The sequence below is a fragment of the Podarcis cretensis genome, assembly GCF_951804945.1.
Source record: "Podarcis cretensis genome assembly, chromosome: 1".
Classification (NCBI taxonomy): Eukaryota; Metazoa; Chordata; class Lepidosauria; order Squamata; family Lacertidae; genus Podarcis; species Podarcis cretensis.
This window is the reverse complement of record NC_137170.1, coordinates 105,240,035-105,258,858: the sequence shown is the minus strand read 5'-3', so window position 1 is coordinate 105,258,858 and position 18,824 is coordinate 105,240,035. Positions and strand designations below refer to the sequence as shown.

General features: G+C 41.5%; 1 protein-coding gene across 5 annotated transcripts in view; it reads right to left on the bottom strand.

Moving 5' to 3' along the window:
- Positions 1 to 18,824, bottom strand: part of LYPD6B (LY6/PLAUR domain containing 6B) — a 62,415-nt gene that overhangs the window by 6,498 nt on the left and 37,093 nt on the right. For 3 of the 5 annotated variants that reach the window (XM_079995043.1, XM_079995042.1, XM_079995044.1), the window contains 2 exons: positions 775 to 875; positions 9 to 160 (listed from right to left, as the gene is read on the bottom strand). In XM_079995043.1, the coding sequence (XP_079851169.1) occupies positions 9 to 123 (115 nt within the window). In that variant the 5' untranslated portion in view covers positions 124 to 160; positions 775 to 875. The remainder of the gene's footprint in view (positions 1 to 8; positions 161 to 774; positions 876 to 18,824) is intronic. The other 2 variants (XM_079995045.1, XM_079995046.1) reach the window with 1 other exon arrangement.

Genomic DNA, 18,824 nt, shown 5'->3' with positions numbered 1-18,824 from the left:
CTACTTACGGTCTACTGGAAGTCTCACATTATGGAAGTTGATGTTCTTGGCTAGAATCCAACTATTGGAGACTATGAAGAGCTGAACAAAAGCTGCAGCCAACATTTGATAGAGGAACGGCATGCTGTTTGTTGCACATCAAAGCATAAGGTTCTTATAACTGAGAGGAAGAAGGGGAGAAAGAATGTATCATTACCAAAAAAAAGCCTGAGAACTGATTTTATGTCTGGCACACTCAGTACAATACGTTACTCACATCCACCTCTGCCAGCACTTTTAGTCCCAGCAATGGCCTAGGGGGCATACATGAATTAAAGGTGACATCAGCTCCACAAAGCTAAGCTGGCACTGCCTTCTGCTGGCCTGGTTGTAATGTACATCACAGCACTGCTACATATTACAGCAAAAGGCCACTCATAAGTGCAGCGGTTGTGATAGAGCAGAGGAGGTGAAGAAAAAAACATCCATTAACAAGCTTGAATGGATAAAATTAAGCTTTTTAGAAAGAAAGATGAGTGCAGGTTGCAGTGGCCACTGGCAATCTGAACTGCAGAAGCATACAGGCCTCTGGTTTATTTTTTAAAGAGGGTTTTCAGGACTCTGGTCTGAGAATACAACATTATGATTTCTAGGCTGTCCATTTTCTGCTGAATGCAAAACAAGTTCACACATCGTCATTACTGCATGCATTTTAAATTTCTTAATTAATGCTTATCTATCTTTAACAGGTAGCATGCATATTCAAAAAGTAGTTGCTCCAATAGAATTGCCTACTTGCCTATTTTGCATCTCTCATCTTGCACAATGCCATCAAATCAGCAAGTATCAATGCTCAGGTTGAAGGTATCAGAATTCCACACGCAGATCTGCAGATGCTAATGAGAAATGAAAAGACATTCAGTGTGATTTCTCCCACTAAAGGTCACATTTAAAGAAAATGTCTTCATGGATAAACATTAAAGAACTTTTCCAAGTCACAAAGACTCATTTACCAAAATGGGAGGGGGGATTTGATATTGGTTATATAAAGGACAAAATAACTTAATAAGTGCAGTCATACCTTCAAACCGAGGATGGATTTAATCCAAAGGTTTGGTGAAAAGATGAATATGGGACATAGAAAGCTGTGGGTCAGGCCACTGGTATATTGAACTCAGTAACACTGTCTGACAGAGGCTGTCCTGAGTTTCAGACAAGACTCTTGTCCATCTCTCCCTGGAAATGCTGGAAGTTGAACTACAGTCCTTCCACAAAATGTATCATCAATATCACAAAGCATTTTTGCCATGAATGACACGATTTACAACAGAATGCACATGTGTCAAAGCTTACAAGCATGCACACGGTTAATGTTGCCAGGCAGGAACATTGTTGGCACTTCTGAATATTGCACAAACACAACATGGACATGTCAGATATTAGTGGACTGCATACGACTGCTATTCAGAATCACCACTAGATGGCATAAGATAAGATGAGATCTGCAGAGTTTCCAAACCCTTTTTTGGACACTGGGATCTGAACTGTAACCAGTTAGGGTGCTGGGAACCAGCCTGTGCTTCTTCTCTCACTCAACGTGCACAAGTCAAGTCAAGTTTCATTGGCTAAAAACCAGTGGCCATTGCAAACATGTGAAGGTGACTGGGTATTACAGTTTATCATAGATTATTTCCAGAAGAATGTTCCATGTTTAGCAGGCCAAATTAATCCCCAATTCTTCCTAGGACACACACAGTCTTGTGTATGACATGTTTATCTCCATCTGGTCACCAAATGAATGAAACAATACCCATACAAACATCCCAACACACCAGGCCATGTCCATATTTCAGGGTTTCTAACATACCACGGTTTATTGGAAACTAGCTGCGTGCTGGTTAATTGCTCCTGCTGAGCTCCTCCTTCCCTGGTGCACGTGAGAGAAACAAATCAGGAAATTGATACTAAACTTGGCTTCTTGGGATGTCATGGATTGTGTGCTGTTGCTCCCTGGCAAACCAGAATTACTAGCCATAAAAGCATGGTTTGTTGACTAAAGATTCCTGGCTACTTAAGAGGAAGCAAACAATGAACTTGGGTCTGAAAATCTCAGACTGTGGTTTCTTGCTTTGCCTTTCCCTGTGCATGACAAGGGAAGAGCACAGTAGAATATATCTGCTTATTCCTGATAAATCATGAGAGGAATTTAATGTTGCACTAATCATTCTATCAGTGCAAGCATTTTGGCTTGCCACACAGAATGATGCCTCCTCTTCTCCCCACCACCATGTGCTTTTCCATGGGTTCTTCTGATCTACCCCCAAGCCAATGTCGGTGGGCACAGGGGGAGGAGATGGGGGAAAGCCCCATTGCACAAGAAAAAGTCATTGCACGGGGCTTCTGCTGACAGGACGTATTAGTTGAATCCTGCCCCATGGAAGCAATGCTGACTTACTGTGATGTGCAAACATGCCCAGAGAATATACTGTCACACAAAAACAAGTCCAATTTGTTAGCAAAGTTATTATGTTATAGCTCTAGAATAATTCCAGCCACCAATACTAAGTAGAAAGTGCTTTCCACCCCCCCCCCAAGGATGCTGATTTTCCTTGCTGCCAGGGGTGCCAACTTGAAAAAAATATTGTGGGGGCCCAAGGTAAGCCCTGCCACGCATAGTCGATCATATGATGCAGTGCGCACACACCACTTTAAGAGGACTGCCCAACAACTTTGTGGGGGCTCAGCCCCCTCAAATATTTTATTGTGGGGGCCAAGCCCCCATTGCCCCTAGGAGTTGGTTCCTATGTTTGCTGCCGACCAGTAGAAGGAGGCACACACCGTTCTTTAAAAATATTATCTTCGATCTTGTCTGCTTAGAACCATGCATTATTTTTGCTTTATTTCCATTTGAGTTGAGAACTATTTATCCCTGATGCACAACTGAAGAGTGGTAACAGGAGTAGACTCACCCTTGAAATACAGTGGTACCTCCGTTTACGAACTTAATTCGTTCCAGAAGTCCATTCTTACACTGAAAGCGTTCTTAAACTGAGGCACGCTTTCCCCAGTGAGGCTTCCCATTGTCAGTGCTGGTTTGTCTTCCGTTCATCTTCCAGGGCAAAGCTCACTAGCCGGGACACCTACTTCCAGTTTTGCAGAGTGCATTGCCAGAATCATTCGTTAGCAGGACTGTTCTTAGACCGAGGTATGATTGTACAGTGGACTCTCCGGATACGAATTAAATTCATTCCGGGGGTCCGTCCGCAATCCGAAAAGTTCGTAGGCAGAGGCACGCAGCAAAATTCAGAAGTATACACTTCCGGGTTTGCTGCGTTCGTAATCCAAAGGTTACGTATCCAGAGCGGTACGTAACTAGAGGGTCCACTGTATTCTAAAGCTTTGCATAGCTTTGACCGTACACAGTGTTGCAACACAGAGAATTTTGTTTCTCCCAGTCCTTGAAACTATTGTTTCTGTTCTCTCTTTAAGTATCTTGTTCTTTACTCTTCAAACACCAAACTAGCCAAAGAATCTTGGGCCATAATATAGGGTATGTACACATTAGAAGCTTGGAGCCCAGCAAAGTGGTTTTCCTCTGCTACATTTTCAGTCACATCACCAATGCCCATTACCTTATTTGTTTCAGTGCACCAAACCCCAGTTCACTGAAGATGTAATCTGCACATGCGCTGTAATCTGCACATGCGCAATGACTGCCTGAACTGGTTTCCTATGGATTGTGGCTAGCGTCATGCATACTCAGCTTCCACCACCAGTGGTGCAAGTGTGCTGGAGCTGAATTAAGTGGTAATATAGACAAAGCTTTATTTCTGAATAGCTCACTTAATGTTTGCTCTGTGAGGGTGGGGCACTGGTACCCTTCAATGCAAGGCTTATCTGTCGCAGAAAAGCAACCAGCTTTTATGGGAGCAAGGCATGACACAGAGCTTCTGACAGCCAACACTCACCTTAAAACACAAAACTGCACCTGCACCACCAAACAAACATTTCACTCTAGACCTTGTTGCTTCAGTATGAGCCACTTTGAGGAAAACAAACAATGCAAGCTAAGACCAGCCTTCGCCTACCTGCTACCTGCTGAGAATTTGGAGTAATTCTCAACAGCCCCAGCCAGCATAGATTTTCTCCACTCTGAAAAATCCCTGTACAGTTTAAAAACAAACAAACTAACTAACTAACTAACTAACTAACTAACTAACTCATGGCATGTTTTCCTGAAATCCCAATCCCTCATTTAGGATGCTTACTATAAGGTGTCACTGGCCTGAACAAGCCTATTCTCTCTTCTCTGCCTCCATCTTGTTATCTTCTTCCCTCCTTCTCAGACTAATGTCTTAACATTTTGTATATCCTGGAATCCCATGGGTCCTTGCTTGGTTGCTTAGAGTTTCTTCATACAGTAGTACCTCCGGTTGCATACGCTTCAGGTTACAGATGCTTCAGGTTACAGACTCCGCTAACCCAGAAATAGTGCTTCAGGTTAAGAACTTTGCTTCAGAATGAGAACAGAAATTGTGCTCCGGTGGCGCAGCAGCAGCAGGAGGCCCCATTAGCTAAAGTGGTGCTTCAGGTTAAGAACAGTTTCAGGTTGAGAACGGACCTCCGGAACAAGTTAAGTACTTAACCCGAGGTACCACTGTATATATTTTTTCTGTTGATTTACAAACTTGCATACATCAACACACTTAGGGTGTCCTCCGAGTATGTGGAAACCACTGACTTATTTTTGAGTGAGCCCATTTAGTCTCCAGACTCACTAATGCTTGACTGTCTGGGTTTACCATCAGAGAAGTGATTCTCAAAACTCTCCTCAGGCCATTTGAAAAATGCTGAGAACCTGGTGGGACCACTAACTGATTTTTCTGCCTGTTGCAGCCACAGTTTGAGAACCCCTCTGAAAGGGAATTGCCTAAATTTGACCAAACTTTGGATGTAATATTCTTTCTCTTCTTCATTTTTAAAAATAAAACAAAAGCTAGGCACAGAAATCTGGAGAGCTCAATGATTTAACCCCCCCCCCCCGTGTGTACACCCAGGTGATGTTGTAATTACTCAATTTTGGAATTGTCTATTTTTATCAGAAATTTTCTGCCCTCCAACCTAAATACTCTAAATGCGGAATGTATAGCTATTTTTCCTCTACACACAGAGTTCTTAATTTAAATCTGCCCACCCCAGGTTACATATTAAAAGCCAGCCGAGTTAATAAATCCTTCGGTCAATAAAGCCTCTGTATCTCAAACATTTACACTGCCACTACCCCAAAGGGAACCAGCCTGGATATTTCCAGAGATTTCTGCCCACCATCCACGACTTCATTAATCAAATTGTTTTTGCATGGCAAATGGTGTGCAGCAGCCTGTGAAAGTATCTGCTACTACAATGCGAACTGAACAAATGCACTGTTTAGGGTTTGTTTTTTACCAGTTGTTCCTGGAAGCTATCGTTTTTTTGCAACTGAAAATTGTAACAATCCAAGCCATTTCAGCTGCTACTTGTAATTAAAAACCTAAATGGAGTCACCAACTGTGAAAAACTACGGTCTTGTTTAAGTCTTATAAAAGACTGATAAGAGCATAAAACAGAAGCAACTGGTGTTAATGTGTTGGAATGTAGTATTTCAATGTGTGGTTTTTGTTTCTGATGAAGTGCAATCTCTTTATCATTACCTAATGCAATATATATCCCACCTTTTTTTTTTCTTTAAAAGGGAAAATAAATAGTAGTGTGCTACCTTAGAGATTAATTTATTTATTCTGGCACGAAACTTTACGGGTGATGTCCTGCTCCATTAAATATAAATAATATAAACTGAACAGAAGTGGAACCCATGTACAGTTTCGGCACACTGAGATTACCCAAAATCAAGCCTTTCTATCGCTGTATGTTTTGTTTCCACGTACTGTTTCAGCATCAGAACATTTATGTCATGGGTGGAGAACTTGGGTTCCTCTAGATGTTGCCTGAACAATGGTCAAGGTTGATGGGAGTTGGGGATCCAACAATATCTGGAGGGCCACAAATTTTCCATCCTTCCTACATCCTTATCTCACCCACCCCAGTTGTGTAAGCCCCACCAATCAGCTGATTGTTAGCACTGGCAAAGTGTTGTACACAGGGCTTTGCAATTGCTGCCAACCAGCTGGTTGACAGTGCCTACAAAGCCCCTTTGTCACAGCCACATCTTTCCTTCCTCATACCTGACGTCAGGTGTAGGGCCGGTGGGTGTGGTCAAATGGGGGTGCTGTCTCTATGGGCTGGACATTTCCCATCCCTGCTATATGCCAAATTAGATCCCATACATTACACATCTTCTGTATGACTGAGAGAGCAAGGGGGAATGAAAGTACTTGAACCAAGATTTTGAATTTTGGGTTCATATTAAACCAGAATAAAATTTAAATGAAGGGTTGAATGATTGACAGGGGATTTTGTTTTCCTAAGCACGATAAAACCACTTTATGTGCGGATAACAAGTGGATGCAAGTCTTCTCCCCTGCTTTCTTTACCATTTTAGGTGGCACACCTGTGCTTCAGAAAGGCGTCTTTGTTCTCTCTCATTTCACTGCTGTCCTCTCTCCCTTGCCTTTCTTTCTTCAAACTTGTTCCCTTTTTTACTGCCTCTGGTTTCTCCTTTTGCAACAAAACAATCCTTCAGGGTTGTGGGGGAGGCGTCTCATATGTGACAACTGTGGTTATGTCCAATAAAATATGGCAATCTTCCTGTCTATAACCAACATGCCATGCATCTCTGAATTGAACTGAACCCTGACGTTTCATTAACAGCTCATTCTTCAGACATTGGTGACTCAAAGGGGGAGGGGGGAATGTGTATAAACAGCTGCAGTTCAAGTTCACTTCTTTTTAAAGTATCACTCGCTTGTCTGCACTACAGCAGAGCCTCGTTTGGGTTAGGCATGTTTGTACTTACGCTTAACTGAAAGTCCAGTCTGATCCGCAGCCTCAAAGGAACACAGACTGCTGGTAAAGGACTGCAGGGCAGCATTTGCAATGAGCTCACTATACCTCCCAGGACTTCAGCACTGAAACCCACAGAGGCAGCATTCCCCTGCATGTGTCTGAATGTTCCCTTTCTGACTGCACACTTTCCCACTGGGAGAGCCATTGAACGTGTCCTTACCAGAACGCTCTCCTGCTCTCTGCTAACAGAAGACCAGTTCAACACCGATGGTAAAGAAAGAGTAAATCTTAACATGGTGTTGTAAAGCATGATTACAATTGTAAAGCAACTTGTGGTCTCTTGATGAAGGGCAGTATGTAAATTTAATAAATGATGACGACGATGCTTTGTGAAATAACAGGGACCAAGGGCTAAGAAGGGCTCCCAAAATGAGGGGTTCAGCATCCTGCATCTCTTGACTAGCAACAGGATTATGTAAAAAGGCAGTGACCTGCTTAAAAAAGCAGGGTTCAGCATCCTGCATCTCTTGACTAGCAACAGGATTATGTAAAAAGGCAGTGACCTGCTTAAAAAAGCAGGAAATGACAGAGAAGTCCCTCCCCTCTCCCTTGCTAAGTGCAATGTCTTCTCCCCTACCTGCACCTTCCAAGGAGCAGATCAATGGAAGAAGAGGCTCTGGCCTAGCACTGAAGACAGAAGGCTGAGATACAACCTCCTTCTCTCTCTCTCTCTCGGTAAGGAGATTTAAGTGGGGGAGCGTTGGTATTGCCCCGACTGAAGTTTGAAGCGATATAGGCCATTCTGCCACCTCAGGACTTTACACCTCCCTCATCTAATATACTGTGGTGGGCAGGCAGACGGAAGGAGATACAGATGGTTTGGGTTCAGGGAAAGAGTGTCAGTGGTGGCGACAGAAAATGTGCTGAAGAAGGGGTGAGGCAAAGTACATTTCTGGGGCAGGCAAGCACTGTCCACCATGTTAAGATTTCTGAAAAAGAAACAACAGTGTATTTCACATTGGCATTCCCATCCATTCATGTCCCATTAACTTTGATGGACTTGACTGCAGGCTTGTTTAATTTTATTATTAAACTGCAACTTGTATGGGAAGAGTGCCTTTCCTTCAAGTAATCACATACGTTGACTAATTGGGAGACGGGAAGGGGCAAGACACTTGTCTAGTGGGGGATGCTTGGGTTTAGCTCCAAGAAAAGTGAGGCAAATTGTGTACTTCCTCTGAAACTGATCCAATCCAACTACAAATAAACCAACTCACACCCAGGCATCAACCCATGTGTATCAATGCTTCCTGCAGACCAACCTTTCCCCAACCTTGGGTCTCCATATACTGGGTCCCCGTCATTCCAAGCCACCACAGCTAATGATCATGGACGATGCAGGTTGTAGTCCATCAATATTTCATGACCTCGAGTTAGAGGAGGCTACTAGAGAACGTGGGATTTTGCAGAAAGTTTTATGGGATGTGTATGAAGGGCAGGTCATCTGAACATCACACTATTTTCTGCAATGGTTGTCTGCACAATCCTGTCCTTGGTAGTTCACATGCAGTGTTGCACCCTCTAGTACCCCCACAAGCACTCATTTTTCTTGCTCTGTCATAATTCCACTGTATGTCCTCATTCAGCCTACTGTCTCCAGAGGCTTCATTAAGATTGATCTGATTAAAGGGAAACTAAACTAAACCAACAGATCAACTGAAGTAGGTTAACAAGAACTTCCTAAAAAGAGGGCAACATGCTTCACTTACTTCATGCCTGAAAACAAGGTAATAAAGTAGAGATGCCTCAAGGTAATGTGTGTGTGTGTGTGTGTGTGTGTGTGTGTGTGTGTAGGTGGGTGTTCCCTCCAGTGTGGTATGCTGCACACTCATGTTAATAAAATGTACCTGGAGTTTTTACCCGCAACCTGCATACCTTTCACTCAGATATAAATCAGGAGCATGAAAAGGAAAGGAAGAGAAAAGCAGGTGGGGATACTACAGTGTCTCAAAACAATTAAAATTCCAGCTCTATGTGGTTCTGCACACAGTAATTCAGCACTGGTATTTGAAAAACTGATCCCTGATTTCAGCAAAAGCAACCTTAAATTAGGACGGTTTCAACAAGGTAATGCTTAGTGACGAAAAGGTAAGATAGATGAATAACCAGGAACAATCTTGATTAACCTACCTCTTGTCCACCCTGATAACATATGAGTAGGAATGGGCAAATCTTGCAATTTCAGTTTCTAATTTTTCCAGTCTCAAGTTCAGTTCCCCACATTTTCACGAGAGTCTGAAAATTTTTATTTTTATTTTTAGAAAATCCTCACAAGAATTTATCAGGATTTTAGGTCACATTTCTCCTAATATGCATATTTTTTCAAGCACTTTCCCGTAATATATATGTTTTGGTATGCTATTTCCAGCAATATAGGCATTGGTTTTTTCTTATTATTCTTTTAATAAAACCCTTTTTATTTACCTTTCATATGCTGTATATAGGTAACTAATATCCAGTGCAGATAAGTAATGCAATGAGTATACAGAGGTAAATGACACAACAAGGATAAACTAACATCTATAAGCAGAAAATAACAACAGCAACAAACATTCCCTCCCCCACTGCATTTCTATACACATGCTTCCCTAATATACACACACTGAACATGTTATTTGGTTGGAGAGCCACACTGCAAAATTCAGAGTAGTGCACATTTTGAAGAATAGCTATGTTTCATGTTTGCACATTGTTTTGGGACATGCAAATTTGCATTAAAACGGAACTCCATCCCTTTATATAAGATATGAGTTTTGCAGTCATCATTAGGTTTTTGTATTTCTGTTATGTCCTGTGGCCAATATGAAAATAAAGCTAGGCAGGCAATATATCATGGTGGTGTCAAGTCCTGCTAATCTTAAACTTGAGGAGATGCTGAGTGTCTTTGCTGAGTAAAGGTTTCCTTGGTGTTCTATACCAGGCTTCCTCAACATCGGCCCTCTAGATGTTTTTGGCCTACAACTCCCATGATCCCTAGTTAGCAGGCCTAGTGGTCAGGGATGATGGGAATTGTAGTCTCAAAACATCTGGAGGGCCAAGGTTGAGGAAGCCTGTTCTATACAGTAAAATGGACTAAATTCCTTGGGGCTTTGAGGCATCCCATGAAACTACTTCAGCACTATGATGTTGATTTGAGACAATACTTCAATATTAGCTGCCAATTACCCAGATGTTTATATTACACTTCAACAAGTCCAGATTTGCTTCAGAGTACAAAATTGTGCCGCGTCAGATAAGAAGACTGTGCAGGTTTATTTTATTTTTTGCACATATTATACATCACATCTGATATGGCATGACACTGTGTGTTGAACGCAAAATGTAAAACAAGAATTATCTCATTAAATGAGTCAGCTTCTCCCATAAGTGCGATGTGGCCTTTTTAAAGCATACTTTTTAAAAACAGGGGCACTGAAGCTAAGGTTAGCATTCCACCATAGCAAAGATTTCTTTTTGCAAATCAGACTGTTCTCCCTCCCCCCCCCCATCCATTCTTCTGGGTTCCCCCCCAACTCTCCAGATGTGGGGATGGTGCAAAGCCACACAAGGGGGAGGAGAGGGGGGAATCCGCTTGCACTAGCATGAGAAGTTAGCTGAATACCATCTAAGAATGCTTAACATGTTTTTAAGACTGCAAATTTATGCACATTTAATCCCACTGAACAGCAGGACAGAAGTATAACATACATGGATTTGTGCTAAGATAATGAGACTCTACAAATAGTGTTTTGTCTCTAGTTTTGCTAGTTTGTTCTAAAGTCTATGCCAGGGCTGGCCCACCCATGAGGCAAGGTCAGGGAAATGCCACAGGTGGCAGGATCTACAGAAGCAGCAAATCCCAATGCAACTCTTTATTTTCCCACCCCCTTGTTCCTGATGCAGATCCTCACTCCTTCCCCGGAGGGAAAGAGAGGTGCCATTTTGTGGTTAGCCTCAGGTGCCAAAATGTCTTGGTCCAGCCGGGCCCAGTCTATCCTTTTACTAATTTAAACCCCAGTCTGCAACCATGAGTAAAGACTCCCAAAGCTGCACATCTGGTAAAATTGGGGTGTGCTTTATACAAAAGATGACACAACAGAGCTGCACAGCAGCTGTGCTGAAAGAGTGTATATAATCATTCACAAAATTCTCCTGTGCTCCTAAAATCTTTTCTGCCAACTGTCAGCCTGAGGCAAATTTTTACAGGTGAGTTATAGCTTTCACTCTTGAAAACTGGGAGGGGTATATAATGGAGCTACTGACAAACCATCTTAATTACTACTGCTTTGAAAAATATGTTAGAAAGAAAGTCATAAAAGCCCCACATCCAAACCCCCAAAAGAGATTAAATCAGTAAGAATTCCTTTGCTATGAAACTACCATATGGGTATACAAAGGGAAATCTACATTATGCCCATAAATCAATAGATCCCTTTGATCTCTGCGTAACCTGATGAATTCTGTGCCCCTGATTTACACACCAGGTGGTGGCAGGCAATTGTCAATTGGCAACCAAAAAGCAAAAAGAGAGAAAAAGAAAAGAAAACAGCAGCCAGCAAGTTTATTGTGGACCAAAATGTTCACAATAGCCTTTGGAAATCAGGACGTCATTCTTCTTTTCTTGATGTGCACATATTGATCATGAACTGAATCATGGCGTTCAAATGCCACCAATAAAAAGCAACATTCTAATCTAGTTCAGGGCTTATATGGAGTCACATATACTGTGGCAAGAGTGAAAATTCAAGATCCATAAGCGTTTGTCAAGGACAGAATACAGGCATAGAGCAAGTTTTGTTTGTTTTTTATGTCCATGTAAATCCCAGTCACAATTTGGCACCCCTTTTATTGAAGTGAGAGAAATTTATGTGCATGCTTTACCCTTCCAGTAAAATCAAGGAGACAGGAAAGTGTCAGACTCTGGGAGGGGTGTGATCCTATTGTTTCAAACCCCCCCCCCCAACATGGGCAACTGTTAGAAGACTAAAACGATTGTACAAGCCCCTGTCATATACTAAACCCCTGCTGGCTTGCACAAAAAGAGCAGAGTAAAATTACTAGCACTTAAAGCAGGCTGAGCATTTAATTCTTGGTTATTAGGCACATATAATTTCCTGCAATTTAGACACTGCTGCTGGATGCCTCTTTGATGTTCCATAGTTTTATGGTTGAGGAAAGACCACCACTAGCAGTACTATCTCAGAAAACGTGGCTCCTTGTTCTTTCATTTGTACTTGTTTGCTCATAGCACTGTGGGTGGAGGGGGAGAGGAAATCTCTTTTCTTTACATATTAAAATTGCTCTCAAGTATGCAGTTAGCAAAGCTTGTCCTAACAAATCAGTGGCCACACACATAAAGCAATCTCCTGGCTCCCAGGTACTCTGCACTCTACCAACATATATTGTGTTGTGCTAAGGAAGAATATCCAGCTGATGTTGTTCTGCATAATGACTGTGCCCTTATGGTCTATTTACACTGTGATGCTGTCAGACAAGTCTTATTGGCTTCAGTCTAGCCAAGGTTAGTCCCATTGAGAACCATAGTACTTGAGTTAGTTGCAACTAGATTATTTATTTAATTTGCATACCACACTTCATCCAAAGAGCACAAGGCAGTTCACAACGTGCAAAAATACAAAATGAGAACACAAAATACATAACACAAAAACAAACTAATAACTCCCCTCCCACAAAAACATTTTAAAGGCCATAGAATGTTAATCAGCCAAAGGTCTGATTATGGAGAAATGTTCTGTTTGTATCATTGGTCAAGACACAATGGGGACACTGAGTTTAACCACTTAGCTACCCAAGAGTATGTCATTTTGGGTATAACAGAAACCAGGGTGGAAATTGAACCTGGAAGCTTTCCAGAGGGTTAGCTATGCTAATCTCTGGCAGCAAAAGCAACAAAGAGTCTGGTGCCACCTTAAATAATAACAAATTTAGTGTGGCATATGCTTTTATGGACTAGACTCCACCTCCTCTGGTAAAGTACAGTGGTACCTTGGTTCTCGAACTTAACTCATTCTGGAAGTCTGTTCCAAAACGAAAGCATTCCAAAACCAAGGCGTGCTTTCCCACTGAAAGTAATGCAAAATGAATTAATCCGTTCCAGACTTTTAAAAACGTCTAAAACAGCAATTTAACATGAATTTTACTAACTAAGCAGACCATTAATCCATAAATTGAAAGAAATAAACAATGTACTGCAGTTACACAATCAATCAGTAGGTGAACTGCATTGCACAGTCACAAAAGCAAAACAAAAAGAGCCACAAGAACAAAACCAAAAATAAATAGCAAAATCAGACAGACCTCAGTGTAACACTCAAAACGGAAGTGTGGCACTCAAAACGGAAGCGTAACACTCAAAACGGAGCATGTTCAGCTTCCGAAAAAAGTTCACAAACCGGAATACTTCCAGATTTGCAGTGTTTGGGTTCCAAGTCGTTTTGAGTGCCAAGGCATTTAAGAACCAAGGTACCACTGTTTCTATTTTCACTGTTACTTATTCAAAGATATACAAAAGTTTATACCCAGTACAATGTTATCTTTTTATAATACTCCACTTCATCCAATGTAGAAAAACAAAACAAAGAAAACCTATGTCACATTCAATTTGTTAAATCCTTAAGGTGCACCCATGAACTCTTAGTTGAGATTTCCAGTTTTAGCTGGTAAATGTAAAGCAAAAGCAAAAGCATTTCAGGCCTCATGCTTGCTGTGTCATCTCCCTGCCCGAAACCCTGGAGAACCACTGCCAGCCAATGGAGACAATTCTTCTTCTTCTCCTTCTTCTTTGGCGATCACTCATAGCCGAGTAAGATTGTCTTTCATAAACACGGTTTTAACAATGAGTCCGTAAGTGACTGTGGAGGCCAATTCTGGACCCACATGTCCTTCCACAGTGGGGACATTGATTTCCGGACAGGAGGTGATCACGGTGTGGATTTGCCAAGTGTGCCTTCCTCTTAGCACGTTTCTCCCTTGTGTCCTGAGTTTGAGTGTCTTTAAAGTCCATGACACCTTTGGTAAAGGCTGTTCTCCAACTGGAGCGCTCGCAGGCCAGTGTTTCCCAGTTGTCAGTGTTTATACTACATTTTTTTAGATTTGCCTTGAGACAGGCTTTAAGCCTCTTTTGTTGACCACTGGTATTATGCTTTCCATTTTTAAGTTCGGAATAGAGTAGTTGCTTTGGAAGACGATCATCAGGCATCCGCACAACATGACCAGTCCAACGAAGCTGATGTTGAAGAATCATTGCTTCAACTCTGGTGATCTTTGCTTCTTCCAGTACACTGATATTATGGAGACAATACTGGCTACACTTATTCTGCATCTGCGCCAATCCTGTATGTTCATCTAGGGTTACCCGGGCAGGTATTATTTATGCCTAAAGCACATTCCGAGTGAATTCCGTAACTCACTTTTCTCTACAGGCAACCATAAAGGGATAGGTTTCTCACTCCCCCAGAGTATGGTTATCACAGTATCAGGTCAGAGGTTAAATGCCCTAAATTATGTCGGTTCAGGTGAAGAACACAGCACTGCTTTGTAATGATTTTGCAAGAAGGGCTTGCAATTTTGCTTCTTAAGAGCATAGGTGTTTGCTTGCTTTAGCCACTGCACAAAAGATAACAAGAGATAAGAATAAAGCTAGGAGCATAATAAAGCCGTGCAGATAACAGTACGTACTCTCAGAACAAACTCAACAATTAATAACCAGTGGCAGGAACACTAATGCGATGGTGACAATGCAAATGCAAGAGAAATACTAAGCTTGCTTTAATGCTGTTCTATTGCTTTTGTTACATGTACTTGAAAACTGAGACCTGACAGGATAGGCAATGAAGTCAGATAGTAGCTGGGTATGCAAGTTTTTATGACCCAAACTGTGCAGGTCTACGACACATTTTTGATAACAAAAGCAGCCTGGAAGATTGGGAGGACTGTTCACATATTAAACACTACTTGAAGAGTATCAAGCATTGGTTTCAATGTAACCAACTACCTAAAGCTGTTAAAGAAATATATTTCATCTGTTGAATAGTTGTAACCTCTTGGAAAACTATGACTAAAATGGAAAATTTATTGAATTTTGCTGCTATTGTTTAATGAATTAGTTAGCTGCCCTTCACCATAAGGTCCAAGAGTGGATTAAAAAATTTAAAAGTGCACTGTTTTAAAAAGTTTAACACAAATTACATTTGCAAGACTGGAGGTGGATCATAAAAATATAGATCTTAAGTGTCGAGGTAAGAAGACTGATAGAATTTCAGGGATTCACCTCATTATACCTGTCACACAGAATTCATGAGATGTCTTCTACTGAAAAAAAAAAAAGCTTTGGTATACATATTAATATATATATGTCAGCATTCTACCTCACTTTGCTGTCAGAGGCAATTGTTTAGAATCTAAAATCCCTCCTCCACCTCAGTTCAAACTCTTATCCACACCTGGACCCCCTTTTTTCTTACTACCAAATGTCTAGATTCCAGAGTCTTCCATATGTGTTCGTGTATTATGTAAAAGCACTTCTTGTAATGGAAGAGAGGGGAATAGTCTTTGCAGTTCCTCTTGGCATGACTGACCCAAGTTTTTGCAATCAGTTCTGGCTTCCGGTGGCTTCTAGTCAAGATGGCGGCAGGCCAGGCAGTCAGCTCTGGAGCTCCACAGATTTTAATTGAGTTTTAACTTTAGCCCTAATATGCCTAATATGCATTTTACAGACAGGCATAAAACTGTTTGCAACATATACTCCTTCTAATGCCTTCTTTCACCATTCAAGGCTAAGCAGAAGCTACTTGGGAAGCCAACCACATGCCACAGTGGAAGCATGTCAGCACAAAGTAGCTGAGAAAGGCATGCCACGGGGCTGATCCCACGAGGTCTTTCTGGGAAAGAAAAGTGATAAAATGTATTCCCACCTTATTCACAAGTAGCTCTCCCATTAGTAAGCAAAGATTCCAGCCCTTGGCTTGCAACATACAGCTTGAGGGCACCAAAGATGCCAAAAGTGGAACACTCTGGAAGACCACAGTAGCAAGATTTATTTCAAGTTGTTAAATCACAATGAGCAAAAGGGTGATTTTCCAAACCAGGAAATGAGATAACAACTAGTTTGATAATAAGTTAAGTTCATAAAGTTCAACATAGAATATTCATCCATATTTTCTTTTCTTTGTTGCCTCAGGTTAGCTAATATCACAATGCTTCCTGGATGTTTAATTCACCCAGTCAGCCCTCCCTGTCAAAACTCAAAGGTCTGCAACCTGGCCATTTCAGTTTCAACCAGTGTTTCTTGTTTAACTTTGCACATAGTACAGAAGATTTACCACCTGCCAAATGATATCTATTGAAAACAAAGCAAAGGTAAATTTGTCAAGCTGAGTTAGATAGACATTGTTTGAATTTCCATTTATTACCCCTCTTAGCTCACGGCAGAAATTAGTTCAAATATCCCTCATAGGATTAGCAACAGTGGGTACCATAGGGAGCACAGAATTAACATGAGAAGTCCAATGTGTACACTAGATTGGCTGTACACAGCTCAAGGTTTAGAATTTTATGGAAATACTTGATCATGAGACTTCAGAGAATAATGTAGAAAATACCTGATGGGTTGGTAACAAAATAAAACTAATGGCTTGCCCACTCCAGAGCAAAATGTGGATTTGCACACTGCCTGTCAGGCTCTCAGGCTACTCAAGCCACTACCTTCTCCATAAGCTACAGCCCTCAATAGCCCTGCTTTGTACTCCTCAAGTATTTTTGGTTGGTTGGAATGTGTCACTGAACTCTGATAATGCCTCTTATTTGTCCAGATGTAAGTGTATGTAGAAACTAGCTGACTATACAAAGGCACATCTTCACATGATTTTCGGTTTCACTGCTGGAAAAGCTGCCATCCTGGCTTGCACAATGCTCTGCTGTGTTCAGTGCAAATTCTCTCTAGGAGCTGCATCTAATAGTGTCTTTGCCTTAGTGGAAATTGCTTCCACTTGTCAAAGAAAGTTTTATAAGAGTAGAAAACTGAATTCGCTGTAGTTTTACTGAAGACAGGAAGGGGTAAAAATAATCCATGTAGATTAACAGCCTTGGTTTAGTGAGAAGCGTATTAAGATAGCCAAGTAACAGATAACTTTTGACACATAGCCACATAGCCAAAATAATTATAAGGACAAGAATTTTGGGAACTGTTTACTATACTTCCACACTATCCCTCCCACACTCCGAGGCGCCTTAATCACCCTGCAGTCTTCATCCCATATCTCCCTTTGATAAGAGAGAGGGAGAAGAATGTCTAGGAGGCATTCCTTCTGTACCAGTGATGGGCCACTTGGAAGAGACAAGAGAATGCTACAGCAGCAACTTTCCTGGTGTTATTAGAAAGCACCACAGGAAAAATCAGAAGTGCAAACTGCTGCTGCACAAGAGACTGCTGCTGAACAACCACCATTCATTCCATTGAGACAAGCAGTTTGTAAACTATATTCAGAACCATGCCGAAGAAAACTTAGAGAAGAGACATTCTGCCCCCCCCCCTTAAACCAGGCATAGGGAAACTCCGGGCCTCCAGATGTTTGGGACTACAATTCCCATCATCCCTGACCACTGGTCCAGTTAGCTAGGGAATTGTAGTCCCAAACATCTGGAGGGCCAGAGTTTGCCTATGCCTGCAACTGTCACATAGCATTACATTACAAGGCATAAAGACTGATACATACTTGGCTCCTGTGCACATTATGCCTCTCCTCATGTGTACTGCAGCATCTCTTTGTTTTCTACTCAGACGTTCCACTGCACTGAGTGTGTTTAGGATTGCAAACTTCCTTGCTCTTTGAAGAGTTTAAGGCACATGAGGTGTTTAAATGCCTAGATGAGTAGGTCCCATTTGTGTGATCCATCTATCTATTATAGAAAGTTGTGCAGATCACACAGAAATTGCTTGCTTAGGCACTTAACATGCGTAGTCCATGGGTTCACGTTACAAGGGTCCATGCACAATGGGGTAATGCTCCCATGCCTGCTGTGTGTATACAGAACAAGGCCTTATGTGACTCATACATCAGTCTGGTTCTACCATGAAAACTATTGCTGACCTTTATCGGTATCATTAATTAGGAGCCCCTTTTGGACTTTTTTGTGTGAAAAGGAAGATGAACACACAATATTTGGGTTTAAAGATTGGGACAACACTGGATTATGAAAAGTGGAATAGCTGGATGTTACCGTGGAACGAATGTTTGAATAATTATTTTTATGTAACTGACAGATGAAGAATCATAAGTCCGTTCTTTCTTTCTTTTTACTTTGTATCATAGAAAAGCTTTAATAAAAAAAAATACGGGAAAAATCTGGTTCTACTGTGGAGTGTAGGTGTGAGAGGTGCCTTTTAAAAAATGTTAATGACTTCATTTAGATCACCTGGAGCTACTCTGATTTATATACAAGAGACTGCTCAGTAGATTGGTTAACCAAACTAATCAATATACCTAAGCAAAGTAAAAATTAATTATGTTGCCCTTTGCTCATTTCCATACACAATTATCTCCCAGGATGAAAAATGAGTCCTTATCTGGCTTAGCATTACATGTGAACCAGTGCTCATGGTTTGCTTCTCCCAAACTAACAAGCGGCAAGCCAAGAACAAACCTTGGCTTCCATTTATTGGAATATTGGAGAGAAACATATACCGCATTTTTTGTCCCATAGGACACTCCGTCCCATAGGACGCACCTAGTTTTTTGGGGGGAAATAAAGGGAATTTTTTTTTCCTTTATTTCCCCCCGCCCAAAAAAAAAACCAGGTCGGGGAAACCGAACCAGGTCGAGGAACAGCGGGATGGTGGCACTCCG